This window comes from Taurulus bubalis (assembly GCF_910589615.1).
Source record: "Taurulus bubalis genome assembly, chromosome: 4".
Lineage (NCBI taxonomy): Eukaryota > Metazoa > Chordata > Actinopteri > Perciformes > Cottidae > Taurulus > Taurulus bubalis.
The window spans coordinates 15984136-16007829 of record NC_136592.1 but is presented as its reverse complement, the minus strand read 5'-3'; the positions used below and the strand labels follow the sequence as shown (position 1 = coordinate 16007829).

The following is a 23694-nucleotide window of genomic DNA, read 5'->3' as shown; positions in this document are numbered from 1 at the left end:
TCAATAAATAAAGAACAAGTAACAACTCATCATTTGATTTGCCAAAATCAGACATTCCATTCAGATATGTTTTTCTACTAACAATGGTTACTATATTACAAATATAATGTATATTGATGGCATTAGTATATATAAATATATTTATTTATACAACCATCTTCTGCTGTAGGTTAAATTGTGTTGTACAACATAGTTTTATGGCAAAATATTTTACTGCTGGGTCGCTTAATTGCATTATCACGTAATCATTCACATTCTTACTTACATCCTTCACCCAGATGACATGAGATGTTAAAAAAAAATCCTTCTATCCCCTCTAGTGGCCCAAAGATGATTCATATGTAGCAGAGCATCACAGAGGAGCTCCAGCGGTGCAGCGGAAATGTCTCCCAAAGTGCCCAGTGGCCAAAGCAGAGGGGATTATTCTGCAGTGCAAGTAGCTGTTCGAGTGCGTCCCTTGGTGCCTAAAGAGCGTCTTCACTGCCACGAGAGCTGTATCACTGTGGACTCGGAGTTGTGTCAAGTTACTCTCGGCCACGACCGAAACTTTCTTTGCGACTACCTATTTGAAGAAACTTGCTGTCAAGAGGAGGTTTATTCATCGTCTGTCCAGCCACTCATAGATGCGTTCTTTCAAGGTTTCAATGCTACAGTCTTTGCCTATGGGCAGACAGGCTCCGGCAAGACTTACACCATTGGAGAAGCTAATATTTGTAAGTTATTTATTTTGATCTTTTCTTCCATTGTTCACTTAATTTGTTCAGCTCAGTTCATCCTGTTTTTGTTTATCCGGTTTTAAACTTAGTTTAGTTCCTTTTACAGAAGATCAGTTGGGCTTGTGAAACAAAATAAACACTGTCCTCTAATCAAGTTTTACCATGACGAGCCAGGTGCGTTTCAATTTTGTGTGTTTTAATTGTGTTTATAGGTTCCTTTAGAGATGAGGAGCAGGGTATCATCCCCAGGGCTGTTGCAGATGTCTTCAAGCTGCTCGATGAAAATGACCTCACAGACTTCTCTGTCCGAGTGTCCTATCTTGAGGTTTACAAAGAGGAGTTCAAGGACTTACTGGAGGTGGAGACAGCAAGCAAGGACATCCACATCAGGGAGGATAAAGGCAACATTGGTATGGAATAGGCAGCCTTAAGTGTGTTTTTGTGGTTGTGATATGAAATGTTATGCAATATTTTACTTGAGTGATTTGTGTATGTATTAATCAGAATTTTTATGTTTTTGTCTCTTTTACATTGTAGTTTTGTGTGGCGTAAAGGAGTGCGAAGTGGAAGGTCTTGATGAGGTTTTGAGTTTACTGGAGTCAGGAAATACAGCCAGGCACACCGGTGCAACCCAGATGAATCTAAATTCCAGCCGGTCCCACACCATTTTTACCCTGTATATGGACCAGCGCCGGGGGAGCTCTCGCCTTTATGGGACTGCTGCAAGTTCTGGACCACAAATGTTGTCTTCCAAGTTCCACTTTGTTGACCTTGCAGGGTCAGAGCGCATCTTAAAGACGGGGAACACTGGAGAGAGACTGAAAGAGAGTATCCAAATTAACAGCGGTCTTCTGGCTCTGGGAAATGTTATAGGGGCACTGGGGGACCCTAAAAGGAAAGGCTCTCATATACCATACAGAGATTCTAAAATCACAAGGTACATTTTAATAAGTTTTAGTATAGCACTCAAACAGAAATTGGTGTGAATTGTCTATTTGTTCCAATTCATGTACTCCTTGTTTCACCTAGGATACTAAAAGACTCTTTGGGAGGAAATTCGAAAACACTGATGATTGCCTGCATCAGTCCATCTTCCTCAGACTTTGATGAGAGCCTGAATACACTAAACTACGCCACAAGGGCCAGAAACATTCAAAACCGGGCAACGGTCAACTGCAAGCGTGAGCCAGATCGGGTCGAGGGACTGGAGCAACAAATCAAGGCCCTTCGCAGAGCCCTCGAAAACCGCCAGCGTTCAGAGACCCGCATCATTTCTCACGCTGATCCAACCAGGAGACCTCGACTTGGAGAGGGAGAGATCAGCAGACTGCAAGCCCAGAGCGCCCACTATAGGACATGCACAGACACTGCTTACAGGTTAAAGCACAGTAATTGATCAAGTTAAATGTAGTCTTTGCTGTAAGGGTGTAATGACATGTTTTGACTGGAGTGACTGCTACTATCTTGGTATGTACTTTGCCTGTTTTTGACAGACAATTACAGTTAATTAATGAATTACTGTACATTTTATATTTATATGCCATGGTTTCCCAATGCACAAGGTCATAATATAAAACATTAAGGATTTTAAATTATGGCCAATTATGATTCCTATTCTATTCCATACAGTCCAGGAATCTTTCTTCCTGACTATTGTTAATCCTTTTTTTCATTCAAACCACCACCATAATATAAACTATCCTAATTCCACTTGAGCCAAATTACATCCAATTGAAATTTCACTTCTGTATATTTTAGAGACAGAACATGTTTGAGCTGTGCAGCTCACTGCCGAAAAGAAGACAATTGCTGGGGACATGTTTTTGTGTTGACACTGGCTTGTTAGTTTAGGAGCTGAAAGGAATACATGACACACTCCGGTAAAAAAGTGGGGTTTGTTGGCATTTTTAATCACTGGAGTTTTGATCAAGTCTCAAATCTTGACTGAGATGTGTTTTTTGCTTTATTTTCATATATATATATATACAATTAAGAAATATGAGTTCTTCATTCAATTGTTCTATTATTAATATATAACAGGTTGCTGCGGGAGCTGCAGAGTGAAGGGGCTCTGACTGCAGAACAGAGTTTGAGAGTGAAGGAGTGGCTGTGCTCAGTGGAGGAGGAGCGCAGTGGACTGACCACTGCCTCTGGACCAGACAGTGGCATCGAAAACAGCTCCACTGAAGACAGTGTTGCGTTAAGGAGAGGAAGACCTTCGGTGAGGAACCAGGTTAGTCTCTTGCACACACCCAAGGGAATATACAAAACTGTTTTAGTCAGAACTTTTAGTATCCAGCGCTGATAAGTTTATGCATGTGTTAAAAAATAATACCCAGGATCCAGAGGCTGCGGAGGAGAGGTGGAGTAATGAGCATGGAGAGAAAGAGGATAGTATTGTCCTGCTTCAAGCACAGATCCAGCGGCTGGAGAGAGAGAACACAGACTTTTTAGCAGCTCTGGAGGATGCTATGGAGCAATACAAGCAGCAGGTGAGATTCACTTGAATTGTAATACTGTGTTTCCATTAGTGCAGTGTTTCACAGTTTAATCATGGCATGCCTTATTCATGTGCCACCAGCATAATATACACATTTTCAAAACGTTACAGTTGTTTCCTTAGATGATAATGTTACTTTGATTGCTTTCTTTCTTTCTCAGAGTGATAAGCTGCAGGAGCAACAGGACTTGATAGTAGAGTTGCAGTGTCTGCTGTCTACACCAGGACTGATGGGCCTGGGCCTTAACTTGAGACCGCGGCCTCACACAGCCCCTATGGGCTCCATGCAGCACAGTCAGAATGGAGGCACATACAGACAGGTAACCAACCAGCACACGTAGTGTTTTAGCCTGTGGTGTTTTGTGGATTCAAAAGTTTAAAATGTGGGAAAAATGGAGGTGCATGCTCTCAATGGAGTGAGCCAATACCAAAGTTGCAAGGTACCAGAGTATCATCTTATAAATACAATAAAATAAAGATTGTTTTTTTACTATACTCTTTAGACCGATCCAAATGTATTTAACAAGTTATCAGATATTGATGCAGCTTTATATATCTATGAGTTCATGTGTGTAGTTACAGGTCAGTCCAGTGAGCAGTCTTGGTAATATCCCTTGTGGGGATCGGGATTGTAGCCTCTATGAGGAGCAGGAGTTCCAGGAAGAAGCAGAAATGCAAGACACAGAAGAGGTCCATCAAATCAACCACAGCCAGGAGAGACGCAAGTATGTTGTGTTTATAGAAATCATAGCTTACAGCTTTCACTATTTATATTGAGGGTTTGTGATATTCATATTGCACACATCACAGACTGAGCACATGCACTCATGGTATGTATGAAATGTATATAATGTCGTCATTCTTTCAGACAGGTGAACCTGACCTGGACCAAGGGGGACATGCTATCAGGGGAACTAGCATTTGGTGGTAGAGGACTCATATCTCTGCCTGAGGCAGACCAGCGCCTCTGTTTAGCCAGAAAAGCATGTAAGTCTTAACAACCTAAAGTGTCCCTGTATGTTAGAAATATATTTAGTATTTATTGGTGAGGCAGGTAAAATAACAGGATCCCGTGGGTTTCTGCTGTTTGCTAGGACTCTTATGTTCTCAAAAGTTATCATTTATGCATAAATCCAATTTATAATTTGATGTACAGGTTCACTCATTGAATAACTAGCTAATAGCGAAACTGTCAAATCATGTGGTTTATTTACAGCTTCCTGGCTGGTCAGATATTAAGCCTGCTAGGTGATGCATCTGCGAGCCTCTCAGCTCAGCAGGTGCTGAGCCAACTCCCATTTACCTCTGATCTGGGGCATTTGTTGGGAAGCACTGTTCATTTTAGAGGGCCTCTTTGACGTACGTGTGTGTCTGTCCCATGGTGAAAAACTGACACAGGAGAGGAGCAGGGTGCATGTAAAGGAAAACCAAAATATAGCGGAATAGTTGTTTTCTGTTCATTTGGTTTGGGTGCTGTGAAAAAAGGCTTGTAATGGTATACTGATTTTATAGATTGTTTTTGGTCCAATGATGAACGATTTAAAGTCAGCGCTCAGCTTCAATCACTGATGTTAAAAACCTCAAACCAAGCCAGAAGTCTAGATGTAGTTATGGATTCAGACCTCAACAGCCATATCGAGACATTTACAAAATCAGCCTACTCTCACCTGAAGAATATATTAAGGGTTAGAGGACTTACATTATGAACTATCCCGACCCCTCAGGTCGTCTGGGACTGGTCTACTTTGTTACAAGAGTCAGAACTAAACATGGAGAAGCAGCGTTCAGCTTTTCTGCTCCACACATCTGGAACAAGGTCCCTGAAAGCTGCAGGTCTGCTGAGACCCTCAGCTCATTTAAATCCAGATTGATGACTTGTTTCTCTGCATTATGTTTAGATGCTTTTAATGGTTTTATGTGAAGCACTTCGAAATGTGCTATACAAATAAACTTGCCTTACATAAAGGAAGATGACACATTAGGGCTTGAACCTTCGCGGTTGCCTTGAAGCTCTGTTACCCTTCTCATGATGACACCCTGCTGATCTTGTGTGTATTCTCTCAAATCTCTGTAGCCAACTCCAGTAGTGGGGAGACATCTGTGCGTGATAGTCTGAAAAGCTTTGAGGGAGTTTCAGAGTTGGGACTTCTTCAGGCACAGCAGAAGATCAGGGAGCTCTCCGTCACCATTCGTATGAAAGAAGAACTCATCAAGGAGCTGGTCAAAACAGGTAGACATTTTGATCTCGTTATACTTCCTGAGCTGCATTTTTTCTAGATGGAGGTTCTCTTATTTTATCAAATGTTTTTCTTTTTAGGTAAGGATGCTCAGGCCCTGAACAGGCAATACAGTCATAAAATCACAGCTCTGGAGCGTGAAGCTGTGCAGGCTCGACAGGAGCTGCAGGAGGCCCAACGGCAGCTGCAGGATCTAGAGAGACAAGAAAAAGAAATCAGCTCGACGGACAAAACCAGAGCACAGGAATGTCGCAGGAAGATAGCTGCTGCTCAGAGCAAAGTTCAGGTTGGACTGTCACATCTTTGTTTTAATGCCTAATAACAACTAGAGATTTAGTGATGCTGAATTGTGTGGCATCTGGAAGAATATTTTTGAGCAGCTAAGATACTATTTTAAACAGTCACTGATGCGTAATTAGCAACAACATACTGAACTGTCCTTTAGTTATCTTATACACATCTTTTAGACCTGTACTTTTACATTTCTGAAAAGGAAAATGTGTTTGGTTTCGTACCAGGTTCTCAGTCAGCGTCAGAGGGACACAGCTCGTCTTGCCAACCTTCCTGCTCAGAGCGAACGCCGCGTGATAGAGCTAGAGCGAAGTGTTCAGAATATGAGGCAACAGCAAGAGCAGCTGCAAAAGCGGCTGCGCCAGGAAAGTCAGCAGAAACGACGTCTGGAGAGCGAGATGCAAAGAAGAACTCACAGAGTCAAGGTACCTCTGGCCAAGACAGCAACTCACTTCACCATAGAGCACTAAATTTGGAAGAAGCACTGTTCTCCAGTATACATGCTGAAGTCCAACAGTCTCATCCAACCTAATGTATTCATTTTACCCCATTTGACAAATGAAAATCACCAATAAATGTTTCACCTGCAGTTTTAGTAGTGTAACTTTTTTTTATAGATTTTCTTTTCACGTTGCATGTGCAGTTGCAAGAAGAAACCACTAGAAGGGCTCTGTGACTCTGACTAGTGTATCACTGCACCACTAGTGGATCTTCAGGTCAACAAGACACTGGTTTTATGGATTTAGCCGGTTTTTAAAGAGCAGGCCACAACAGGTGCTTGTAAATGATTATAAAACCAGTAAGTTGATTTTAACACAGAGTTCCCCAGGGCTGTGTTGTATCCCCCATTCTCTTCTGTTTACACCAACAAAATCTCCTTCAGCAGTAAAAGATTGAAACTTACCCTTTAAAAGTCCAAATGTCTAGCAATGGTTTAAAGGAAAATGTCTTGGTATACTGTATGAGGGCTGTAACAGGACGGCACAGAGGACACCGGAGTTAGGGCAGCGCAGCAATCACAGGCAGATTTAGTTCTGCAGGTTTTTAAAGTATTTTAATTAAACAAACACAAAACAACTCAAAACGTAGCTCGGTCCAGAGCTCTATCAGTTAACTACTGAACTACAGTCTCTTAGCCCGGCCGCAAGCCGACTTACCGGCTCAATCCTCACAAAAAGGAGAAGCCTCTCGTCGCATGTTTCGCCTGTGCCGTTCCCCTTTTTGGCTTTTGTAAACCTCCCTGACGAGGGGGATCCAGATCAGGGGTGTCTCGTCCCACACCTGATTGTAGGTTCCATCCACCGGTGTGGGCCAAATGCATTCATTTCTTTAAGACAGAGATAGATTTGTTTGATACTAATTCTTTAATTAACCTTTTATCTTTCAAACCTCCATCCCTTCTGTAGGAACTGGAGATAAAGAATGAGCAGCAGCAAAAGATTCTCAGAATAAAGACAGAGGAGGTGGCTGCCTTCCAGAGGCAGAGACGCAGTGGCAGTAATGGCTCGGTCATCTCATTAGAAGAACAACAGGTGGGACAAGAAGCTCAAGGAGAATATCTCTCCTAACTTGTAATTTATAGAAAACAAATTGCCTCTAAAGTGCAAAATAACATTTGTCATACAATGGTTTGTCATTTTGTTAGAGATGCACAGATTTTTTTATTGTCATTCCCTGCAGCCTTAGTTTGTGCGTCTGTGTCTCTATTTAAGCATGATGTGTGGGCTTTTGTCCTTTGACTCCCTGTGAGCAGAAGATTGAGGAACAAAAACGCTGGCTGGATGAGGAAATGGAGCGGGTACTGGACCAGAGGAAAGAACTGGAAGATCTGGAAGGAGAGCTCACTAAACGAGAGCAAATCCTGGCCAAGAAAGAAGCCTTACTACAGGAACGCAGTGAACTGGAGACCAAGAGGCTCCGCTCCAGTCAGGTATTAACACCAACAAACAACTCCTTTCAGTGATACGGGCAACTCGCAAATGCTTAACTTTTTTGTTCATCTTCCCTCCAGGCCTTGAGTAAAAACCTGGTGATGCTCACGGGGCGCATTGAGTCACTTGAGCAAGAGTTGAGTGAGAGGAATGGTCTCCTTCGCAGCAGCAGTGCTCAAGACTCTCAGCAGATTCGCCAAGAGATCTCCAACCTTCGTCAAGAGAAAGATTCATTGCTCAAACAAAGAGTGGAGCTGGACGATAAGCTCCGGCAGGGAAGCCTGCTGTCACCTGAGGTCAGATATTAATCTTGGGTTCAAGCTAGGCGGTATTATGGTCAGATAGTTTACCTGGGCACTTAGAAATCCTTACGGTATTATTAATACCGTCGTAACTCCGTTTTCGATGCTGTATTGTAGTGCACAGCACACGCCACCAGAGGTCGGTCACTACAGTGTAAAGGCAGCTGAGCTCAGAAAGATGGTGACTGGGTGTTTTTTCTCTCTCTGTTTAACCAGATTATAGCCACATGATTTTATTCAACTGCCGCCTACTTTATGGTTCAGAATAACAAATGCCATTATTGAAAAAATCCTTTATAAAATACCATACATATGTATATTCTATTGTATAGCAGTATACATATAGAATTGTATTATAATACTGTTGTATAATAGTTTTTATAATACGGGTAGATCAAATCAAGCATTCTGATTGGTTGAGAGTGAGTCACGGGGTGTATTTTATTCAGCCACAAAGTACTGTACAGCCTGTTTACATTTAGAGCGTTCCATATCAGTGCGCACTTAAAATAACAGGTAGATTTAAATTGCGCGACCGTTAGTTGGGTTTGCCGGCACTCCGCTGCGCGTCGGGCCTAACATCACCCTTGAACAGTACATTATTGATGATACAGTACTGCCTCTCGTACCTTATTGCTTAAATGTGCACCCAAAACGTTATGTCAGCATATTTTTAATTGTGTGGCAGACAAGGATCAAATTATTTCCCGGTAAGTATTGTAGTACTGAATTAGGTACTTTACATGGCAATTATAGCAGTATAGCCGTAACAGATTTTCCCTGGAAGCTGTGATATTACCTGTGACTAGATGTTCATGTTCACATCCTCATTAAGTCCATCTATTCCCTCTGGCATTTGTAGGAGGAGCGAACACTTTTCCAGTTGGATGAGGCTATCGAGGCTCTGGATGCAGCGATTGAGTACAAGAATGAGGCCATCACTCAGAGACAGAGACAGCTGAGGGCTTCTGCGAGTGTGCTCTCCCAGTGGGAGATGAATCTTATGGCCAAACTCAGTTACCTGTCGGCCTCTGAGACCAGAGCTCTGCTGTGCAAGTACTTCGACAAGGTCTGTGGAATGCTCAACATACACCTTTCAGCACTGCAGAAATGTATTTATTTGACCAGTTTGTTACACAACACTAATGTAATTTAAACATCTGTAACATTAAACGATCAATTGTAATGGAAACACTCTTTCACAAGAAAGCTGAGCGAGGTATCATACCTTACAGGGTGTGACTCTTTATGTCTGAACTCACCAATATATAGGCTAAAGCAGTGATTGTCAACCACTGTGCCGCGGCACACCAGTGTGCCGTGACAGATCGTCAGGTGTGCCGTGAGAAAATTTCCAATTTCACTTAATTGGTCCAAAAAAATATTATTTAGCTGCCGCAAATAATTTTCCATTGTTAAGCGTCTGAGCCTGCAATATAGTGGCTGGCCTAGTAGTTTCCTATAGAACAGGTCTGCACCTTGTTCTGCTATTAAACAAACTAAACAGCCGTATGTTATTGATCGTACACGACAGTATGTCATGTCTGGGTCGCGTCTACAACTCTTTCCGCCCCGATGCGATGCACACAGGAGAGCACACAGTGGACAGAGAGAGCGGCGAAAAATATGTCGCGTGCTTTTCACAATGGGATTTGCTGCTTTAAGCTATCACTATTTTAAGCTATGAGCTCTCATATTTAAAGCCCAACAGTTAAGGTATTTGTAGGTCAAGACAAACATCCAACAGGCTGCAGCCTGGCGCTCCATCAATGACGTTTCTGAGGCTCTGGAAATATTCTTCCAAAAGCCCGAAAAACACACTTAAGTGACAAAGCCTGCTCACTTTGTGGTCATCATTAAAATAAATGAACACTATGTTTCCTTTAAGTCAGTATTCATCAAACTGGGGCGTATTACAGGTGGGGCGCAAGAGGAAATGCTGATTTTACCGTACGCCGTTAATATGTCACATGCGCATGTACGACTCGCCGATCTTTATGAGATCTCCGTGAGGTCGTCTTTTCTGCTGTTGCGTCGCTCAACATGGAGCATGAATTGAGAACGGCTGTATCAAATCTACCTCGTTTTAAAAAGAGTTGTTGAGGAAAGCAGCCACTATTAATGATACAACGTTATGCTCACACATCTGCACTCATTCTGTTTTGCAAAAAAATAGCTTGTTGTTTTCCACAATAAGCTAATTAGTTGTAACTAAATGTTAGTTATTTTTTGCACGGATTTAACTTTATTTTTCTAACAAAGTGATAACACATTTGTTTTTGTCTGATGGAGCAATCTGGTTTAATTGAAAGTGATTTCAATGTTCTATTATTTATAAAAGCACAGATGGAGTCACTAGTACTGTGAAGTATTACTTTGTAGTACTGTGAGGTGCCACGATGTAGTATGTCCGTCAGTCGCTCCCCCTCCGCCCCCCTAAAGCTGTAAACCAGGTGAAACACTGAATACTGTGACATTCTGTAACTTTTTGGGTTGTTGGTGTGCCGCGGGATTTTTTTATTGTAGAAAATGTGCCGCGGCTCAAAAAAGGTTGAAAAACACTGGGCTAAAGAGTGTTAATGTGTCCTGTAGGTGGTGACTCTGCGTGAGGAGGAGCGTAAGCTCCAGCTTGCGCTGGCTGAGTTGGAAATGCAACTGGATGAGCAGCAGAAGCTGGTGCAGTGGTTGGAGAACGCCCTTGATCGCACACAACTCGACACAGATCGCCGGCTCACACAACAGCAGAAGGAACATGAGAGGAGTGTGCAGCTCCTACTGCAGCAGTGTCGAGGTGCAGAACCTTTTATCTTTTATCTCTCACTAAAAACAAGGGTTGCCTGCAGGTGTCTATGTGGCTTGCATCAAATATATTATAAATCCCACACTCTTTAGTCGACACTGGATATAGGTTAAGTTGTTAAACATTTAAGTTATAATATCTTCTACATTTTATACATAAAGAAGTTGCTAGATTATCTTCATAATCATCTCATAAAAGTGGGTGTCTTTTCACTCCTACAGAGCAAATAGACGAGGGCATGGCAGGGAGGCAGCGGCAGTATGAAGGATGGATCCATAACCTCAGCATGGAGCTGACCCACTACAAGACAGCAAATCTGGAACTAAGCAACAAACTGAGGGAACTCTGTGGTCCAGGCAGCCAGCCAAACAACTTTGGTAAAGCTAGAAGTATTATGAGATAAAAGTGTTTGTTTATTTTGTTATTTACGATTATCGTAATCATTGTCTTTACAGCTTGGAGCAAGACGGCTTCAGATATTTATGTTATTAAGCCATACTTTGCTTATTGGCATCAAAACATGATGCCGAGGCTGTGGATGAGCTCTCCTACTTTATTATGCATTATATAATAATACATCTTATACATTACTTTTAAGTTAGTCAAGATGGAGCTAGTTCTAACTTTATAGTTTATATACATTCATATTTTATTTTACTATTTAAGAAACTTGCTGAATTAAATATTCATGTTTAAACTTGCTGAATTAAATATTGTAACTAGTAACTAAAGCTGTCAGATAAATGTTCTGAAGTGCAACAAAATTGTACTTAAGTATAGTGCTTTAGTAAATGTACTTAATTACTTTACACCAATGTTGTTAAGTTTCAAACTTTGTTTTGCTTTGCCCCGCATACCTGAATGTTACTTATTTATTTACACACAAGTGTACATCATCTGACATCCTATGTTTTTGGTTCAGATATTTGACCTAAAGGGTTAGGGTTATATTTGACCTAAAGGGTTAGGGTTAGAATCTCTATCTAAACATGGGTTAGGGGGTTATCTAAACATTTGTTTTGATATTCAATAAGTTTTGAGTAAACTCCAAGTAGTAGCACTCAAGTCTGGTGTGTATTGTCACTGTTATGATTAATGTTTTCCAGCAACTCTAACTGTCCCTTTGACATGTGTTGTTTTATAGTTGTGGCATATGATGGTAAACCAGCAGGCATTGGCAGCATGGAAAAGCTGCCCCGCTGCCCTGAAGACAGTCCAGGAGGCGGGACGACGGGTCAGTCTGACAAACCTTCCAGGTCCAGGGAAGAAATGCGTGAACTGGTGAACACCCCTCTCCCGTCTACCTGGAGACGCTCCTCTCTCCCTACTGAGGAACCTGCTGTCATGGAGGAGTTATGGCTTCAACCAGCTGGGGATGTTCCTTCCAACCGTGTAATTCAAACAGGTATGGGGTCCTGGGGTGGGCCGGCGTCCCTGCCTGCGGTTAAGTCTCGCAGAGAGTCCCGCCGCTCCAGCCTCAACATCGGACCACTGACTTCAAATAATGCATTAATTGATGTGCGGAAGAATCCTGTCTGATAATAGATGTATTGTGCTACTTAAGACCATTCTCATAGATGTTTATTCGGTTTCTGAAATATTTTCACATTAGCCCTCTTTAGTTTTTGTATTTCATTTTTTGTACTTGAATGTATACACAAGGACACCCGCTGAGTTATATATGAAGCACTTTCAGTAAAGTAAAGTTTATGTTTCCATGTCATGCAGTGATTGGTAGGTCTATGGTCTGCCAGCAATGAAAGTCAACGAGGTGAATAATTTCAGTCATTACAAAATGATGCTCTCTAATCATGTAGCCTTTGTACCTTCTACAATATTTTATATTAAAATGGTTTTGCCACTCTCATCTGGTGTTTTGTTGTTGTTGTTTTTTTCATGATTAATAATTAATTTATTTAACAACTTGAAGAATCAGGAAATTATTTTTGACATTTGTTCTATAATCCTTTTTCAAATCGATGGTCAGTTGCGATGTTATCACGGCATTGCAATTTATGTACAGTAAATGAGACCTGAAAGCTGCTGTGAAATGTCGTGTTGGTTTAAATGTAATCACAGTGGGTCTTAATGTGGGTCACATTGGTATCACAACCTCTTGTACGATCTTTCTTTTTTCTAATTCACCACTTTCTAACGTTACCATGCAGTTCTTGCTCCCATCTAATCAACTGTTTGGGTGTTCACCCAGTTTATATAATACAACAGCTGCTCTTATCTGGGTCAAACAACCATGATTGTGTGGCTGTTGAAATTATTGCCACTCAAAATTCTGGATATATATTTTGGTTTTAGTAGTAGAGACAGCTGCACTTGTGGGAACTATGGAAGTCTTTGGGTTTGTCCAAATTCTTCTGGTCTTTGTAATTTAATTCATGAACATTTCACATTTCTCCACTTTCCAGTGTTAATGATAACTATATAACTTTAAATTATATGAAAGTGTATTATTTAGTTACATTTTTACTTTAACTGTCAGTTGTGTTGCTTGTGCAAACAGGCACACTTTTATATAGGCGGCCTCAATGGGTGACTTTGAGGAAGTGGAATGTTGTGCAGACTGACTGAGAGAACATTCCTATGCTGAAGCCCTTGGGTAGGATATTTTTGAGTATTTAATGTTTAATATTGAAAGCTTACAACATATTTTAAATTCAATGGCCTCTTTATCTTCGTTATGAACTTTTAAGAAAATTCCTGAAATTATAGGATACGTTCTGTACTAAACATATACATCATTCAGTAGTAGTAGTAGTGCTTTCCCCTTCTATTTAAGTCTGAGGGTGAATTGTTACAACCTGAAGGTGACATTTCAGCCAATTTAACCCTTTTGTGTGGTGTTCATATTGAGGTCAACCTTGAGGTCAGAGCATAGGACCCTAAGGTCACAATTGTGCGTATTAATCCGGCCCGCCGTATATTGGTAAAGAATTGTTCAAATGGCCACATTCATTTAGCCTTTTCCCTGCAATACCCGGCATTTCAGTTGATCCCACTCCCTAGTACGAGCACTCTAACAGCCCTTATTAAAAGTACATTACGTTTTGTTTTTTTACCATTTTATTTTTATTCAACAATAAGTACACCAATACAAGTCATCAACAACATCGACAACCAGAATAAAAACAAAAAATGAAAAACCTGCTGTCATATCAAGTCTGTGTCAACTGCCATAGAGTCCACTTCCTCCATTTACTGTCCATCCGTGATCCTGTCAGCCATAGCCTGTGTGTCAGTCTTTCCATAATGTTTATTTCCCCCACTGTGTCCACCCAATGGCAACCGGCACGCTCATGTGTCACATCGGGTTCTAGTGTGACTTCAGCTGGTGTCACGTCCCCTCCCAGGTAGCAGCGGACTCGGCCGTATTGAGGCTGATTGTCAGCTGATCGGCTGTGTTCCGGCTCGATGCGGCCAAAGGTGAATGAATTTTTGCTATATCTGGCCTAGATTCAGCTGTTACAGACACGGGCCTGTTCTGTCTTAGACATGGCAGTCGGGTTTATCGGCAGCCAGCACTAAAGCAGGTTCTGGCCCGTCGGCAACCGGACCCAGGCCGACGTGTTTCTTCTGGCGTGCCGGGATTGGGCCGGTGCTGACTCGGCCGAGTCGGCAACCGGACTCGGCCCGACTCGGCCCAACGTGTTTCTTCCGGCATGCCGAGCTTAAGCCGGATCTGGGCCGGGTCATTTTGTCTACCTGGGCTGTCACAAGACTATGAAACAGCGCCGCAGGAGTTGGAATTGGAGCTGATTGATCTTCAATGTGACTCCGTCTTAAAGGAGAAGATTAACTCTTAAACTGGATGAGTGTTATGCTTCACAAAACATCCGGAGGATGCACAGAGAATGCTGCTATTGTTTGGCTCTACCTGTGAGCCGATGTTCAGCGTAATGAACACCAATACATCACACCACACATCCCAGTTACCTGATGAAAATCAACACATAACACCACACATCCCAGTTACCTGATGAAAATCAACACATAACACCACACATCCCAGTTACCTGATGAAAATCAACACATAACACCACACATCCCAGTAACCTGATGAACATCAACATGAACACCTCAGATCTGTCCTGAGAATTGCCACAACCAAACTGACACCAAACGTTGATGCACTGGCAAAAAAAGGTTTCACAACAGTGAAATTAAATGTTTTATTTACTTTTTAATTAATGGATTTTACTTTGAATTTATATTCGTTCACACACACTCTACATCGATCTGATACTGGCTCAGCCCGTCTCTCAAATTTTAAAACTCATCGTGGCCCCTGAGCCAAAAAGTTTGCACACCCCTGGGTATGTATGTGTATGTGTGTGTGTGTGTGTGTGTGTGTGTGTGTATGTATGTATGTATATGTATGTGTATATATATATATATATATATATATATATATATATATATATATATATATATATATATATATGTCAGAGGTGACCTGACGATTATGGCAGAAGGCTATCTATATCAGTCAATAGTTGTTTGTGTCTATAATGAACAACATGTTCATGAGCTAGGAGAATACACTATACAGGTAAGGGAAGATCTTTTTTTTTTTTTTTGCCTAGTGGAAAATCTTTCAAAGAGAACTCTTCTCGTCTTGGAGAACAAAGCCAAGAAGCCTCTGGGCAGAGGAAACGACTTGTGTGCACAGTGGATGATTTCACGGATTTTGTTTGATAACTCCAGGTGGGGACAAACTGCCTACCCCAAGCGAAGGAGTTCAAGTATCTCGGGGTCTTGTTCACGAGTGAGGGTAAGGTGGAGCGGGAGATCGACAGACGGATCGGTGCGGCTGCAGCAATAAAATAGGCGCTGTACCGGTCCGTCCTGGTGAAGAGGGAGCTGAGCCGGAAGGCGAAGCTCTCCATTTACTGGTCGGTCTATGTTCCAACCCTCACCTATGGTCACGAACTCTGGGTCGTGACCGAAAGAACGAGATCTCGAATACAAGCGGCCGAAATGAGCTTCCTCCGCAGGGTGGCCGGGCTCACCCTTAGAGATAGGGTAAGGAGCTCGGACATCAGGAGGGAGCTTGGAGTCGAGTCGCTGCTCCTTCGTGTCGAAAGGAGTCAGCTGAGGTGGTTCGGGCATCTAGTCAGGATGCCTCCTGGACGCCTCCCATTAGAGGTTTTCCAGGCACGTCCAACTGGTAGGAGGCCCCGGGGAAGACCGAGGACACGCTGGAGGGATTATATCTCCCGGCTGGCCTTGGAACGCCTCGGGATCCCCCAGAATGAGCTGGAAAGTGTTGCGGGTGAGAGGGAAGCCTGGGTCGGCCTGCTGAACCTGCTGCCACCGCGACCCGACCCCGGATAAGCGGCTGATAATGGATGGATGGATGGAACTTTGTTTTCTTATTTATACTCTTAGATATACTCTTATCCACCCTGGATCCAGAGGTGTTGGCTACATACCTATCTCTAACCTTCCCTTCCTCTCTAAGATACTGGAGAAGATAGTCGCAAATCAGTTGTGTGACATTTTACGTAACAATAGTTTATTTGAGAAGTTTCAGTCAGGATTTAGAAAGCATCATAGCACAGCGACAGTACTAGTGACAATTACTAATGACCTTCTAGTTGCATCAGATAGGGGACTTGTCTCTGTACTTGTCTTGTTAGACCTTAGTGCAGCGTTTGACACCATTGACCATGACATCTTATTACAGAGACTAGACCAGTAGATTGGTATTAAAGGTACAGCACTAAGCTGGTTTAAATCGTATGTATCAGATCAATCTCAGTTTGTATTTGTAAACGATGAGGCCTCAATGACCACTGCCGTTCGCCATGGAGTTCCACAAGGTTCTGTGCTTGGACCAATTTTATTCACCTTTTATATATGCTTCCTTTAGGCAGTATTATCAGAAAACACTCCATAAACGTTCACTGTTATGCCGATGATACTAAACTATATCTGTCAATCAAGCCAGATGAGATTTAGATTCTGAAATTATTATTTTCATTATGTCTTTTGATCAGACTTTGCATTCACTTTTCTCCAAAACTGTACAGTCATATCTCATGGCAATAAACATAGCAAAGGTCAGCCTGAACAAGAATCCATTGGAATTTCTATTATGAAATGTAAGGATCTGCTTTAATAGCCGTTTGAATAATGGAAGATTCTGAAATTATTATTATTATAGTGTTTTAAAGGATTCATAATCTGCAATGTGGGCTTGGAATGTGATATTGTCTGTGCCAGCACTGACACTTGGGTAACATATAGTGTGGTTAGGCATGGCGTTCAGACACCAATGATCAAATTTCACTGTGAGTTTGAATGTTTGCCGATCTTCCAAAAGTAGATGTCTGTGAGCTTGACCAGTCATCCACTGCATGACTGAGGATACAGTCAAAGCCTCTCCTGCAGTGTTGCCATCAGGTTCTGCATCTTGAAGAGAAATACAAAGTGTAGACCAGAATAAATCTTTCCAGTCATTTTATGTGCAAACACTTAAATTTAATGGGACATGATGTAACGTGAGTCCATCTACATTTCAAACAAAGTGATACTCAATGAGATTCCTCAAAACTTAGCTAGTTAATAAGCAGAAAGGAAGTTATGGAAATACTGTGTAGTACAACCAGTAAACACTTAAAGCAATATGAGTCATCGTCTCTAAAGATGAAGAGACTGCGACACTATTCTGGCTTTGTTTGCATCACTTTGATGAGGTCATGCACTTTTTAGGCCCTCATACAGTTGCTGAAGCATGCGCATGCATTTAGTCTTCACATGAAGTCAAATCTCCCTGAATACAGAAAAAAATATTTTAAGAAAACGGAATTAATCTCAAAGTAAAGCTGTTCAGGTGTAGTAGTAGTAGTTAAGAATTTGTTACCTGGATCAACTTCCTATACAGAGACCCAAGATCAAAAGTCAGAGTGAGTGAATGGTCACTGCTCAGAATTTTTCAAGGTGGAGAGGGACATGAGACAGGGGGATTCACTGTCATCCGTCCTCTTTGTGCTTAGTATTGAACCTCTAGCAGAAGCTATATGCCAAAATATACAAATACAAGGAATAGTGAACAAAAGTGGAACAGACCAGAAAATAGCTCTGTTTGCAGATGACATTCTGCTTTTTATGAAAAAAAACCTCTTCTTTCCATTGCTGCACTTATGCAGTGTCTGCACAAATACGGCTCAGTATCAGGGTATACAATTAATGAAAACAAATCAGAGGCGATGATGATATCTGAAATTTGGCCAACACAGTTTAATTCCTTTTACTGGTCAAAACAAGGATTTTGATATTTGGGAATTAATATTACACCTAGCTCCACACAGCTGTTTGATGCCAATTACAATAAGTTAATCAAACAAATAAAAAATGACATGACACATTGGGAAATCCTTCCTCTCTTATTATTTGGTAGAGCGGAGACAGTGAAAATTAATGTGTTACTTAGACTCCTCTTTTTGTTTCAGTCCCCACCTGCAGGACCGGTTTCTTTCTTTAACATGCTAAATAAACTAATCTCAAAATTCATCTGGCAGAATAAGAGACCCAGGATAAGGCTCAAAACATTGCTTCTGCCCAAAGATAAGAGGCCTGGGCCTACCAAATCTTAAATTATATTATTGGGCAGCACAATTAACAGCCATAGTGGCATTGATTGGAAACGACCAGGAGACAGGATGGAACCAGAACAAAGCACAGCAAAGGGTATATCTCTATCAACATTGCCCTTTATTGATATAAAATCCTTTAATAAAATCAAAATGAAAACAAATGGATAAAACACACATTGAAGATTTGGGCAATAATAAAAAAAATACTTGAAGGACCAAGCTCACTCTCAAGGGCTATACCACTTGTAGGCAACATAGAATTCCCTCCCTCTATGTGGGATAGTGAATTTAGAAGATGGGCTGATAAAGGTCTTAAAACCATCAATCTATTATTTGACAGAACAAAACTCAAATCCTTCTCTCAGCTGCAAAAGCAATATGCACTTCCATCAAAGGACTTGTATAAGACACTATATTACAAACCATAATACAGACAGTCAGAAAAAACCCTAATGTAATGGAAGACTATTTTGTTAGTATAGCAGAAAAATGCTTCCCAACTAAAAAACACATTTCCCACACACATAGAAATTGCTTACTACAGCTGACAAAACGCAAAATACATTGAACATCAAGGACGAGTGGGAATTGGAATTAAATGTTATAATTGAAGATAAAATGTGGGAAGATCTGTGCAACAAATGTCATAAAGGAATCAATAGCCAATTGTGGAAAGAATTCGACTGGAAATTAAAAATCTGATATTTTATTACACCTCTTATAATCTCTTCATATGTGAAGGATCCTTTGCCTTCATTATGTTGGAGAAAATGTGGAAAAAATAGGAGATCACACGCATATCTTTTGGGACTGTCCAGTAGTTCAAGGGTTTTGGAAAAACATCAAAGCAGAAATCGAAGTGGAGGTACCCTTAGACCCATTAATATTTCTGCTTGGGTCTATACCAAAAGATTTAGGGGACACTGATCTGAGGTATATTTTGTGTATAATTTGAATGATTGCCAGGAAAATGATAACTGTGAGCTGGGAGGATACAAAACCACCAACCATAACTCAGTGAAGACAGAGATTAAAACAGGTCCATACAATGGAAAACATGACCGCAAAGTTACAGATGACAATTGATACCTTCACAAGAAGATGGACTGGTATTACACTGTACCTAGATGCTTGAACAGCTGAGAGGGGTTGTGGTAACAAAATCGAGATGTAAAACTAGAATACCACTGCTAAGCCAATTTGTAAATCCTGCCCGGAAATGAATGTCAGTTTCCTTTTATTTCAGTATCTTTCATTTTACTATATTTTACTTTAGTTATATATTTAATTTGTATTTATTTAATTTGATATATTTACTGCATATATCATTTAATTGCATTTAATTGTACTTAATTTAACGATTCAGTCCTCCCCTCCCTCATCATTGAGCCCTCCTTGAGGAGTGTATGTGCAGAAGTGTGTGCATGTGGGAGGGTACATGTGCTGTGCGGGTGTGTATGTGGATGCGGATGGTTGTGAATATGTGGAGCATTTGTGTGGATGTTCATGTAAGAGTTGGCATTTGTGCTCACATTTGGACTATTGATACTAATACTACTGTTTTGATTGTTTTTGTTATTTTTGTTTGTTTATTTGGAAGTTGTTGGACTTCTGTGCTAGCCACAGTTTGTCCATAACGAACACCATGTTTGAGCATAAGGTGGCCCATAAGTGTACCTGGTTCCAGAACACCTTCGGCCGGAGATCAACTTTGTAGTCGTATCATCTGATCTGCGGCCGTATGTCTTGGACACTCGGGTGAAGAGAGGACCAGAGCTGTCAACTGATCAGAGTTGGATCAGATGGCGGGGCAGTCGGCTAGAGAGACCTGGCAAGCCCAAACGTGTAGTGAGGGTGAACTGGGAATGTCTGGCAGAGGATCCTGTCCGGGAGGTCTTCAACTCCCACCTCCGGAAGAGCTTCCGGCTTGCTGGAAAGGAGGCTCCGACCGATTGTCGAACCTCAGATTCAAGACGAACAGTGCGGATTCCGTCCCGGCCGTGGAACAGTGGACCAGCTCTTTACCCTCGCAAGACTACTGGAGGGGTCCTGGGAGTTCGCCCAACCAGTCTACATGTGCTTTGTAGACCTGGAGAAAGCTTTCGACCAGGTCCCTCTGGGGTTTTTGTGGGGGGTGCTGCGGGAGTATGGGGTGCCGGACCCGTTGGCACGGGCCATCCGGTCTCTGTACGCCTGCAGTAGGAGCTGTGTTCGTATCCTCGGTAATAAGTCAGACACGTTGGGTGGGTGTTGGCCTCCGCCAGGGCTGCGCTTTATCACCGGTCCTGTTCGTGACTTTCACGGACAGGATATCTAGGCGCAGCCAGGGGGCGGAGAGGATCCGGTTCAAGAGTCTCGGGATCGCCTCTCTGCTGTTCGCGGATGATGTGGTCCTGTTTGCCTCCTCGGACTGTGACCTCCAGCATTCACTGGGGCGTTTTGCAGCCGAGTGTGAAGCGGCAGGGATGAGAGTTAGCACCTCCAAATCTGAGGCCATGGTGCTCTGCCGGAAACCGGTGGATTGCTCCCTCCAGGTGGGGACAAACTGCCTACCCCAAGCGAAGGAGTTCAAGTATCTCGGGGTCTTGTTCACGAGTGAGGGTAAGGTGGAGCGGGAGATCGACAGACGGATCGGTGCGGCTGCAGCAATAAAACAGGCGCTGTACCGGTCCGTCCTGGTGAAGAGGGAGCTGAGCCGGAAGGCAAAGCTCTCCATTTACTGGTCGGTCTACGTTCCAACCCTCACCTATGGCCACGAACTCTGGGTCGTGACCGAAAGAACGAGGTCTCGGATACATTGGATGTTAGGGATGGCTCTGGTGTGTTGAAAATGCAAAATAAAAAGTAAAAAAAAAAAAAGATTGGTGACCACTGCTTTAGACTGTAGGAGTATAATCTCTAATGGGAGAATATTTTATTTCAGTAGGTCTATCTCATTTAAGAAAAACAGATAGAAAAAAAGATTTATGTTGTGAGAAAATTGATGGAAAAGTTTCTCCCCAGGGGTTCTTAAAGGAGTCAAAGGTCATGCTCAGTTTTCTCTGTTTCTAATCACAAACGGTAATACATGTCTTGGTAACAGTTCAGAGAAAGTTTAATCACAGTCCTGTCTTAATAAAACAGTATGTCCATTACTATAACATTATGTTCAATCATGCAATCCTCTATTTATATATTTTTGGATTATTCAAGGTTTGACCAATTTGTTCCAGTTACAGAAAAGCTTACTGCAGTGAACAACAATATTTAAGCAGGATTCAAACTTTGTGACGAATGTTTCCTGTTTCAATAATGCATGTCACACTTTTAGGTGTTATGTGATTATAAGATGCCCTCTATGTGAAATGTTAAACCCTATCAAGTTGAATGTTGTTCACTGTCAACTTAATTTTCAAGAGATTCCATTCTGGGAGCCAAGAAACGGCTGCTCTCCATTGAGGGCAGAATGTTCCTCCAACTGAGAGACAATTACAATTTTACTTCTGCCCTTGCTGTCCTCTTCCTGACATATTACGTGTTCACACATTAAATAATATCCAGATTAGGCAGCCAAATCACTTGAATTTATTCAGAGGTAGCATTGATAAGTACTCGTTATGCAACCACTTACTCGACTCGTAAAATGCTACTCAAAATTAATTTATTTTGCATTTCTGAAACGGAGCAGAAAAACTATTAAAATCCATAACTTGAATCTGGCAGTTACTCCTGAATCCACTTTTGGCTGTTGTTTAAATGTTAAACTCTCGGTAAAGAAAAAGTAGAAAAGCAATATGGCATTTGATTAATACTATGGGTAAAAGTAGTTTTAAATTTCATGCCTCAGAGTGCACCAGCCGTGTGTGTCCTCCGACCGCTATATATATATATATATATATATATATTTTTTTTTTAAATTTTTATTACAATATATTCATGATATTTATATTGTATATTTATGATTATATTCTATGTTATTTATATATCATATTATACTGAATATTATGATATGTATATATATATATATATATATATATATATATATATATATATATATATATATTAATATACTGAAATGTATGAATAAGATGTCCTTATTATGTCAGTGTTGGAATAAATGATAAAAATGTAACTGCAAAGTAGTAATGCGTTTTTTATACCTTTTTTTGCATTGGATCATACTAGGATATTTGCTGAAATTGATTGGCTGGCCCTACCCAAAAACAAAATCCACCAGCTGCCTCTGAGTCCTGAATACTCTGGGCAAAAATTAATCTTTAGGTGCAATTCCTGAGGTGGCATTGTCGTGCTCTGACGATTGGTTAATATCGAACTTTAAACTACATAGCTTCTACATCCCGCCACATTGTCATATATTTGTGTGTGAATCTTCACCAATCACCAGTTTGCTATATACTTGGGGTATTTAATACTGAAATATGAATCATCATCGTGTACATTCTCTGTGGAAGAGGTGTGTTCATCAGAAGCGTTAGTGCGACTCCAAAGTAAAGTTAATGGGAAGAAGAAAAACTATTAAAATCCATCACTTGAATCTAGCAGTTACTCCTGAATCCACTTCTCTTCGGCGGGATGCAATATGGCATTTCAGCTGTGACGTTTTTATTTTGGTATAATTTGGCTGTTGTTTAATTGTTAAACTCTCCTTAAAGAAAAAGTAGAAAATCAAGTATGGCATTTATTAGTACTATGGTTAACAGTAGCTCTAAATGACATGCATATATTAGTTAATTCGTCATTCAAACGTGTGTACTTGAGTACTCGTCTTTTATATAATAGTACTCAACAACTAAATTATTTAAAATTCCCATTCCTTTTCTTCACATAATGTTTGCTGACACCTTCTTGCATTTGCACGTTTCTCTAGTTTTCACAGTAAAGTAAAGAAAACTTACATGTGGGTTGTTGGTGACCCTTTTTTGCCAGTGCATCAAAGTTTGGCTTCAGTTTGGTTGTGGCCATTCTCAGGACAGATCTGAGGTGTTTATCAGGTAACTGGGATCTGTGGCGTGATTTGTTGATGTCCATCATGCTGAACATCTGCTCACACACATAGGTAGAGCCAAACAACAGCATCCTCTGTGCCATCCTCCTGATGTTTGGAAATTTGGCTTCACTTAGTGAAGCATAAAACTCATCCAGTTTAAGAGAGTTGAACTTCTCCTTTAAGACGGAGTCACATTGAAGATCAATCACTTCCAATTGTGGCGCTGATCCATAGTCTGTTAAGTCCAGACCTTGTGGGTAGCCCCCCGTCTACACCGTGAAGGCCGGTCCGTGAAAATATTCTCTGACACAAAACCC

General features: G+C 41.3%; 1 protein-coding gene across 1 annotated transcript; it reads left to right on the top strand.

Annotated features, from left to right (window-relative positions):
• Nucleotides 1–382: 382 nt before the first annotated feature.
• Nucleotides 383–12591, top strand: kif7 (kinesin family member 7; the record flags this gene model as incomplete). Its single annotated transcript, XM_079216611.1, has 19 exons — nucleotides 383–713; nucleotides 929–1126; nucleotides 1254–1653; nucleotides 1746–2093; nucleotides 2757–2949; nucleotides 3056–3208; nucleotides 3378–3536; nucleotides 3799–3941; nucleotides 4085–4203; nucleotides 5291–5446; nucleotides 5534–5739; nucleotides 5972–6169; nucleotides 7151–7276; nucleotides 7498–7674; nucleotides 7756–7971; nucleotides 8840–9046; nucleotides 10570–10768; nucleotides 10999–11154; nucleotides 11922–12591. 19 exons carry the CDS (start codon nucleotides 383–385, stop codon nucleotides 12314–12316), a joined length of 4080 nt encoding a protein of 1359 aa, XP_079072737.1. The 3' UTR covers nucleotides 12317–12591.
• Nucleotides 12592–23694: the final 11103 nt, after the last annotated feature.